This window comes from Ictalurus punctatus, chromosome 19 (genome assembly GCF_001660625.3).
Source record: "Ictalurus punctatus breed USDA103 chromosome 19, Coco_2.0, whole genome shotgun sequence".
Lineage (NCBI taxonomy): Eukaryota > Metazoa > Chordata > Actinopteri > Siluriformes > Ictaluridae > Ictalurus > Ictalurus punctatus.
Window position 1 is genome coordinate 26025870 of NC_030434.2, and position 9812 is coordinate 26035681.

The 9812-nt window shown below is 39.9% G+C and overlaps 1 protein-coding gene across 1 annotated transcript in view; it reads right to left on the reverse strand.

The window, feature by feature from the left end:
* Window positions 1-5357: 5357 nt before the first annotated feature.
* The window catches only part of myf5 (myogenic factor 5), a 7729-nt gene continuing 3274 nt past the window's right edge, over window positions 5358-9812 (reverse strand). The window contains exons 2-3 of the mRNA XM_017493744.3: window positions 8708-8780; window positions 5358-6942 (exon numbers count right to left, since the gene is read on the reverse strand). Of these exons, the coding sequence (XP_017349233.1) occupies window positions 6779-6942; window positions 8708-8780 (237 nt within the window). The 3' untranslated portion in view covers window positions 5358-6778. The remainder of the gene's footprint in view (window positions 6943-8707; window positions 8781-9812) is intronic.

Genomic DNA, 9812 nt, shown 5'->3' on the forward strand with positions numbered 1-9812 from the left:
GCTTTTAACCCCGAGTTATCATCGTTCTAATCCTCGCTTTTAACCCGGGTTATCATCGTTCTAATCCACGCTTTTAACCCAGAGATATCATCGTTCTAATCCTCGCTTTTAACCCCGAGATATCATCGTTCTAATCCACGCTTTTAACCCGGGTTATCATCGTTCTAATCCTCGCTTTTAACCCGGGTTATCATCGTTCTAATCCACGCTTTTAACCCGGGTTATCGTCGTTCTAATCCTCGCTTTTAACCCCGAGATATCATCGTTCTAATCCACGCTTTTAACCCGGGTTATCATCGTTCTAATCCTCGCTTTTAACCCCGAGATATCATCGTTCTAATCCACGCTTTTAACCCGGGTTATCGTCGTTCTAATCCTCGCTTTTAACCCGGGTTATCGTCGTTCTAATCCTCGCTTTTAACCCGGGTTATCGTCGTTCTAATCCACGCTTTTAACCCGGGTTATCATCGTTCTAATCCTCGCTTTTAACCCGGGATATCATCGTTCTAATCCTCGCTTTTAACCCGGGTTATCATCGTTCTAATCCTCGCTTTTAACCCGGGTTATCGTCGTTCTAATCCTCGCTTTTAACCCGGGTTATCGTCGTTCTAATCCACGCTTTTAACCCGGGTTATCGTCGTTCTAATCCTCGCTTTTAACCCGGGTTATCGTCGTTCTAATCCTCGCTTTTAACCCCGAGATATCATCGTTCTAATCCACGCTTTTAACCCGGGTTATCATCGTTCTAATCCTCGCTTTTAACCCCGAGATATCATCGTTCTAATCCACGCTTTTAACCCGGGTTATCATCGTTCTAATCCTCGCTTTTAACCCGGGTTATCGTCGTTCTAATCCACGCTTTTAACCCGGGTTATCGTCGTTCTAATCCACGCTTTTAACCCCGAGTTATCATCGTTCTAATCCTCGCTTTTAACCCGGGTTATCATCGTTCTAATCCACGCTTTTAACCCCGAGTTATCATCGTTCTAATCCTCGCTTTTAACCCGGGTTATCGTCGTTCTAATCCACGCTTTTAACCCGGGTTATCGTCGTTCTAATCCTCGCTTTTAACCCGGGTTATCATCGTTCTAATCCTCGCTTTTAACCCGGGTTATCGTCGTTCTAATCCTCGCTTTTAACCCGGGTTATCGTCGTTCTAATCCTCGCTTTTAACCCGGGTTATCGTCGTTCTAATCCACGCTTTTAACCCGGGTTATCGTCGTTCTAATCCTCGCTTTTAACCCGGGTTATCGTCGTTCTAATCCTCGCTTTTAACCCGGGTTATCGTCGTTCTAATCCTCGCTTTTAACCCGGGTTATCGTCGTTCTAATCCACGCTTTTAACCCGGGTTATCGTCGTTCTAATCCTCGCTTTTAACCCGGGTTATCATCGTTCTAATCCTCGCTTTTAACCCGGGTTATCGTCGTTCTAATCCTCGCTTTTAACCCGGGTTATCATCGTTCTAATCCTCGCTTTTAACCCCGAGATATCGTCGTTCTAATCCTCGCTTTTAACCCGAGTTATCATCGTTCTAATCCTCGCTTTTAACCCGGGTTATCGTCGTTCTAATCCTCGCTTTTAACCCGGGTTATCGTCGTTCTAATCCTCGCTTTTAACCCGGGTTATCGTCGTTCTAATCCTCGCTTTTAACCCGGGTTATCGTCGTTCTAATCCACGCTTTTAACCCCGAGATATCATCGTTCTAATCCACGCTTTTAACCCGGGTTATCGTCGTTCTAATCCTTGCTTTTAACCCGGGTTATCGTCGTTCTAATCCACGCTTTTAACCCCGAGATATCATCGTTCTAATCCACGCTTTTAACCCGGGTTATCGTCGTTCTAATCCACGCTTTTAACCCCGAGTTATCATCGTTCTAATCCACGCTTTTAACCCGGGTTATCGTCGTTCTAATCCACGCTTTTAACCCCGAGTTATCGTCGTTCTAATCCACGCTTTTAACCCGGGTTATCGTCGTTCTAATCCACGCTTTTAACCCGGGTTATCATCGTTCTAATCCACGCTTTTAACCCCGAGTTATCATCGTTCTAATCCTCGCTTTTAACCCGGGTTATCGTCGTTCTAATCCTCGCTTTTAACCCGGGTTATCGTCGTTCTAATCCACGCTTTTAACCCGGGTTATCGTCGTTCTAATCCACGCTTTTAACCCGGGTTATCGTCGCTCTAATCCTCGCTTTTAACCCGGGTTATCATCGTTCTAATCCACGCTTTTAACCCGGGTTATCATCGTTCTAATCCACGCTTTTAACCCGGGTTATCATCGTTCTAATCCACGCTTTTAACCCCGAGTTATCATCGTTCTAATCCTCGCTTTTAACCCGGGTTATCATCGTTCTAATCCACGCTTTTAACCCCGAGTTATCATCGTTCTAATCCTCGCTTTTAACCCGGGTTATCATCGTTCTAATCCTCGCTTTTAACCCCGAGTTATCATCGTTCTAATCCACGCTTTTAACCCGGGTTATCATCGTTCTAATCCTCGCTTTTAACCCCGAGATATCATCGTTCTAATCCTCGCTTTTAACCCGGGTTATCATCGTTCTAATCCTCGCTTTTAACCCCGAGATATCATCGTTCTAATCCACGCTTTTAACCCGGGTTATCATCGTTCTAATCCTCGCTTTTAACCCCGAGTTATCATCGTTCTAATCCACGCTTTTAACCCGGGTTATCATCGTTCTAATCCTCGCTTTTAACCCCGGGTTATCATCGTTCTAATCCTCGCTTTTAACCCGGGTTATCATCGTTCTAATCCACGCTTTTAACCCCGAGTTATCATCGTTCTAATCCTCGCTTTTAACCCGGGTTATCGTCGTTCTAATCCACGCTTTTAACCCCGAGTTATCATCGTTCTAATCCTCGCTTTTAACCCGGGTTATCATCGTTCTAATCCTCGCTTTTAACCCGGGTTATCATCGTTCTAATCCACGCTTTTAACCCCGAGTTATCATCGTTCTAATCCTCGCTTTTAACCCGGGTTATCGTCGTTCTAATCCTCGCTTTTAACCCCGAGTTATCATCGTTCTAATCCACGCTTTTAACCCGGGTTATCATCGTTCTAATCCTCGCTTTTAACCCGGGTTATCATCGTTCTAATCCTCGCTTTTAACCCGGGTTATCATCGTTCTAATCCTCGCTTTTAACCCGGGTTATCATCGTTCTAATCCTCGCTTTTAACCCCGAGATATCATCGTTCTAATCCACGCTTTTAACCCCGAGTTATCATCGTTCTAATCCTCGCTTTTAACCCGGGTTATCATCGTTCTAATCCTCGCTTTTAACCCGGGTTATCATCGTTCTAATCCTCGCTTTTAACCCGGGTTATCGTCGTTCTAATCCTCGCTTTTAACCCGGGTTATCGTCGTTCTAATCCACGCTTTTAACCCGAGTTATCGTCGTTCTAATCCTCGCTTTTAACCCGGGTTATCATCGTTCTAATCCTCGCTTTTAACCCCGAGTTATCATCGTTCTAATCCTCGCTTTTAACCCCGGGTTATCATCGTTCTAATCCTCGCTTTTAACCCCGAGATATCATCGTTCTAATCCACGCTTTTAACCCCGAGTTATCATCGTTCTAATCCTCGCTTTTAACCCGGGTTATCATCGTTCTAATCCTCGCTTTTAACCCGGGTTATCGTCGTTCTAATCCTCGCTTTTAACCCGGGTTATCGTCGTTCTAATCCACGCTTTTAACCCGGGTTATCGTCGTTCTAATCCACGCTTTTAACCCGAGATATCGTCGTTCTAATCCTCGCTTTTAACCCGGGTTATCATCGTTCTAATCCTCGCTTTTAACCCGAGTTATCATCGTTCTAATCCTCGCTTTTAACCCGGGTTATCATCGTTCTAATCCTCGCTTTTAACCCGGGTTATCGTCGTTCTAATCCTCGCTTTTAACCCCGAGATATCATCGTTCTAATCCACGCTTTTAACCCGGGTTATCGTCGTTCTAATCCTCGCTTTTAACCCGGGATATCATCGTTCTAATCCTCGCTTTTAACCCGGGTTATCGTCGTTCTAATCCTCGCTTTTAACCCGGGTTATCGTCGTTCTAATCCTCGCTTTTAACCCGGGTAGAAGAACGTTTCACACTTGGAATTCAGAAGTGGGCTTAAAACAGCCGAGAAGGTTTTTTTTTTTCTTTATAAGTCGTTATTTAAACCAGTAAATATATAGCTTGTTTATCCAATCACAGTTGCTGACATTGAAAAATATGCAAATTAGAACGTTAACCCCAGGGTTTAGGAATGTACAGCGTGAAACGTCAGATTATGAATGACTAGTTCACGTGTGAAAAGCACTTCTTTCTTTAGTTTTTTCCTTCCTTTTCTCCTACTCATTAACCGGTTAAAGCTTTCCGCTCTGTCCAGGCGCAATTTTACCCACAAGGCTTCACTATTTACATAAACAAACCAAAGGGAAGAGCTGCTCCATACCAAGTCACTTTATTCTATCGGTTCAATTCCTGCGAAATTTACCCATCGTTTGTTGTTAAGATCTTTACAGGCTTGACCTTCTGCCCGTGTTACGTTGCTCACAGCATGTGGACGAGCCGTTGCTATAGCAACGATAACTTATTAGAACGAGCGTGTGAATATAAACCTGCGCTGCTGTCCGAGCTGCTGTTCTAGACAACTAATCGACACCTTCTGAACCAATCACAATCCAGAACTCGTTAAACTGTTCAATCAGCTTAATTAGATTTAACATATTTGTGATAGATGATTACTCCTGTGTGTGTGTGTGTGTGTGTGTGTGTGTGTGTGTGTGAGTGAGATCTCTTTTAGAGCTCACAGACTAATATCTTCTATGCGAGTGTTTATTAAGCGATGAGAAGAGAGTTTAATATATGTTTATGATTTTTTTTATAGCGACTGAAGAAAAAACAAGGAAGTAATGAGGGGAATGAAAAGGTTAAAGGTCTTGAGTCTTGAGTGAGCTTCAGATGTCACACGTAAGGCTTAAATAAAGCTCATGTGGCTAATAAGTTCCCACACACACACACACACACACACACAGCCCAAAGCCATTTGTTCATGACAGTGGCATTAAAGGTGTGAACGATGTGCAGCATTTGTTACATTACACAACGCTACACAAACCCTTACTTCCTCCGTCTCTTTTTCTTCAACGCCTCGTCATCCGTCACCTCAACACACACACACACACACACACACACACCTCCGACGATGACAAATGGCGTGTGGAGGACTTCTACGTGCTGCTCTTAGCATTTCTACTGAGAGACAGGAAACAGCTTGTGTACCAACGCTCGAATTTATTCCTCATTTAAATACGATCCAGGAGGAAGGACACGGAGCCGGACACGGAGCCGGACACGGAGCCGGACACGGAGCCGGACACGGAGCCGGACACGGAGCCGGACACGGAGCGAGGAGAGTGAAGAACTTAAATATGAAACACGCGAATACAGTAAAGCGTGTAACGTTCACAATACAAAAGTACAGCATGTACAGAATTATTTACAACACAGAACCCGAGGATTCGTCCCTACGCTCGCTTTTATTAGACCGAGAGAAGGTTTCGGTGTGAGACGGAAGAAAATAATAATCATAATCATAATCATCATAATAAAAAGGGAAAAGACAGGGTGTGATATGCAGTGAGAAGTGTGTGTGTGTGTGTGTGTGTGTGTGTGTGTGTGTGTGTAACTGGATTTAGTCTGTGATGATATACCGTGATGAAGGAATCAGAAATAGTTACGGCTGTGAATAACGTTTTCAAAACATTTGACAAAATAAAGGCATAAAGTTTAAAAAAAAAATCAACAAGTTTTTACGTCTTTACGTATGTTTACATTTACTGGAATTACGCTACCTCTAATACAGAAAAAAGAAATAAAAATGAACAACACACACACACACACACACACACACACACACACACACACACACACAGTGTATTTACAAATATCTTTTGCAGTGTATGTGCATATGAAAATGTGTTTTAAAATTAATTTCACGTTTTTTCTTTGTTTGTTTGTTTGTTTTTTAAACGCTCGGCTTCGCACTCTTGTTAAGAAGAGGCGGTTCCTCGAGAGCTCTGCGGATGTTCTAGCGTGGGTTCTGCGTGTCGGGTGTAGGGTTCCACGCAGAACCGTGAACGCTGGAAACAAACCGGAGAACCATTTAGAGTTCCAGATTCATATTTATTTCAAAAATTTTTTTTTTCATAATTTGTGAAAAATCCACTAAAGTATAACACTAATATATATATATATATGTATCGGTTAGATTTATTATTTAATGTATATTTTATATTTGTTTAATATATATATATATATATAACAGATAATTATATTTAACATTTAACACGTCATGTTCAACCAATTTTATATATATACACAATATTTAATGCTAAATATGCTAAAGTAAAAAAGTTGAACATGTCACATATACCCCGTGTTAAATATAAATATCTGTAAATATGTTCAATATATTAATTAAACAATATATTTAAAATATATCAATTTAATATCTCAATGTGTATTTTCATACATTGCAAAATTATAATTGTGAAAATATATTTTCTTTATGACCGTTTTGTCACAGGATGTGTGTGTGTGTGTGTGTGTGTGTGTGTGTGTGTGTGTGTGTGTGTGTGTGTGTGTGTGAGTGTGCTCTGTTTAAAGTCTTAAGAAAATGCTGGAAATGATATTGTAGATTACTCCAGCAGGAATTTATACATGACGCTCCTCCCCGAGTGTGTGTGTGCACACACAGCGCGTCTCTGTCGCTCTTACAGGACGTGGTAGACGAGTGTGTTCGGACTTTCCGGAGTGCTGCACTGCGAGTCGCAGGGACTCGGGGACAGAGCGTCCGTGTTCCTCGAGGACAGTCGGTCCACGATGCTGGACAAACACTGCAGACTGGTAGATCCGGCAGATCTGTCCATCCCGCTCACTACAAAACCCCAAAACATAAACGTGTCAATCAATCGACGTGATATAGCGATAAAGTAAAGATGCTAGTAAGTATATCTCAAGCTGTAGTCACAAGTGTGTTTAGGGAATAAAAAACAAAACATAGACGTGGGCAATTCAAGCTCCGAGACACACAATATGAAATGACACAACACAAGACGTACACGATAACCTCTATAGGGACGTGGCTATAAAGAAATGCTAGTCACTGTCTCGTGCTAGCAAAACAATCACTCAGTCACTTTGAATGACATAAACAGGCACAAACTACACAACTTAATATGTAAAAAAAAAAAAAAAATGGACCTTTTAAAATACAGCTATAAAGGATAAAGATGCTAGTTATTGTTTCAATCTAGGCATCCTAGCCAGTTCTGAAAACAAAACAAAACAAAACAATTCATTTAAGTCAGTTTAAGTATAAGCATTTGTGATATCAGGGCTGTAAAAGATTAGTCTCATGCTAGTCAGTCTCATGCTAGTCAGTTTTATGCTAATCACTCTCATGCTAGTCAGTCTCATGTTAATCACTCTCATGCTAGTCAGTCTCATGTTAATCACTCTCATGCTAATCACTCTCATGCTAGTCAGTTTTATGCTAATCACTCTCATGCTAGTCAGTCTCATGTTAATCACTCTCATGCTAATCACTCTCATGCTAGTCAGTTTTATGCTAATCACTCTCATGCTAGTCAGTCTCATGTTAATCACTCTCATGCTAATCACTCTCATGCTAGTCAGTTTTATGCTAATCACTCTCATGCTAGTCAGTCTCATGTTAATCACTCTCATGCTAATCACTCTCATGCTAGTCAGTTTTATGCTAATCACTCTCATGCTAGTCAGTCTCATGTTAATCACTCTCATGTTAATCACTCTCATGCTAGTCAGTTTTATGCTAATCACTCTCATGTTAATCACTCTCATGCTAGTCAGTTTTATGTTAATCACTCTCATGCTAGTCAGTCTCATGTTAATCACTCTCATGCTAGTCAGTTTTATGTTAATCACTCTCATGTTAATCACTCTCATGCTAGTCAGTTTTATGTTAATCACTCTCATGTTAATCACTCTCATGCTAGTCAGTTTTATGTTAATCACTCTCATGCTAGTCAGTCTCATGTTAATCACTCTCATGCTAGTCAGTCTCATGTTAATCACTCTCATGCTAGTCAGTTTTATGCTAATCACTCTCATGCTAGTCAGTCTCATGTTAATCACTCTCATGCTAGTCAGTCTCATGTTAATCACTCTCATGCTAGTCAGTTTTATGTTAATCACTCTCATGCTAGTCAGTCTCATGTTAATCACTCTCATGCTAGTCAGTTTTATGTTAATCACTCTCATGCTAATCACTCTCATGCTAGTCAGTCTCATGTTAATCACTCTCATGCTAGTCACTCTCATGTTAATCACTCTCATGCTAATCACTCTCATGTTAATCACTCTCATGCTAGTCAGTCTCATGTTAATCACTCTCATGCTAGTCAGTTTTATGTTAATCACTCTCATGCTAGTCAGTCTCATGCTAGAAGCCATATTCATGGTAAACAATCAAGATGCCAGTCAGTTTTAAGCTAGCAAGTGTTTTTCTTTCTGATAAATCAGTTTAAGTCAGACTGCGTGCGTGTCCTGAATCACACCTGCACACTACACAGTGCCCTGCAACGTAACGCAGCGTTTTACCGATGTTACGATGACGTAACGATGATGATGTAAGGCTGATGAGAGAACAGCGCACTCACCGCTCTGAGCCTCATAACTGTACACTGCTGCGGTGTTTAAACTGATCTGAGACCAGACGGGACTGCACTCAGACTGCGGGGAAACAAACACAACGCAATATCACCAACCCGGCACAATACACCCAGATATACTGCAGAGTAAAGGATAACAGCACTCAGGACGAAACGCATAAAGAATTCAGCAAAACATACCGAGTGTTATTAGAATATTAATGATATCAAGCGCAAATATCATTACAGGAAATGTATTTAATATTTCTCATCATAAAAGTGCAAACATTTCTAAACATCAAATTAGCAAGTACCGTTATCGTCAGCGAATTTATTTAAAAGCTCGTGTTATTTTACTCCTTTAAATGGTCTTATTATATCGACACATAACGTAACGTTAAACCTTGAATGTTTTTTTTTTAATGTAAAGGAAAGCTTAAAATGTTAAATTCAGCTCTATTTATGAAATAATTCATTTTAATTCAATTTCTTAAAATTTAATTAAATTAAAAATCATTTTAATTTCCCAGTTATGATTTTTAAAATTAATAATAATATTAAAAGTGTAATAAAAGAGTCTGGAATTTTTAATTTTTTTTAATTTTTCAATCTTTTTTTTGTTTGTTTGTTTTATCTTAAAATAAAAATCAATAAAGAGTTTCACCATTATATATATTTATTTATTTTGCATAACTTTATTCATTTTTTAATGTTCTAAAAGTGTTATATGCAAACGTTTTAGTTAAATAAAAAGACAATTTAAAAAAGTACAAAATCTTGGAAAGACTTGACGATAGAGCTGTAAAGTTCAGAAAACATTTTGTAATTCTAAATCTTAACATAACTTTTTTTTTAAAAAATTATGTTAAATAAAAACAATGTCTAATTACTGATACTTGAGCCAAGAATTTCTGTAAAAAAAAAAAAAAAAGAAGAGTAATAAGAAATGGAAAACTATATATATTTTAAATTGTTCCGTGTATTTGGGCTGGCTTTTTATTTTCTTCTACAAGTCAGATTTTTTTTTTTTTTTTTTACACATTTTTTAAAACCCTAGTCATACATGGTGGATTTACAAAGTCCTCAGCAGTTGCTTCTTTATTTCACAGCAGTC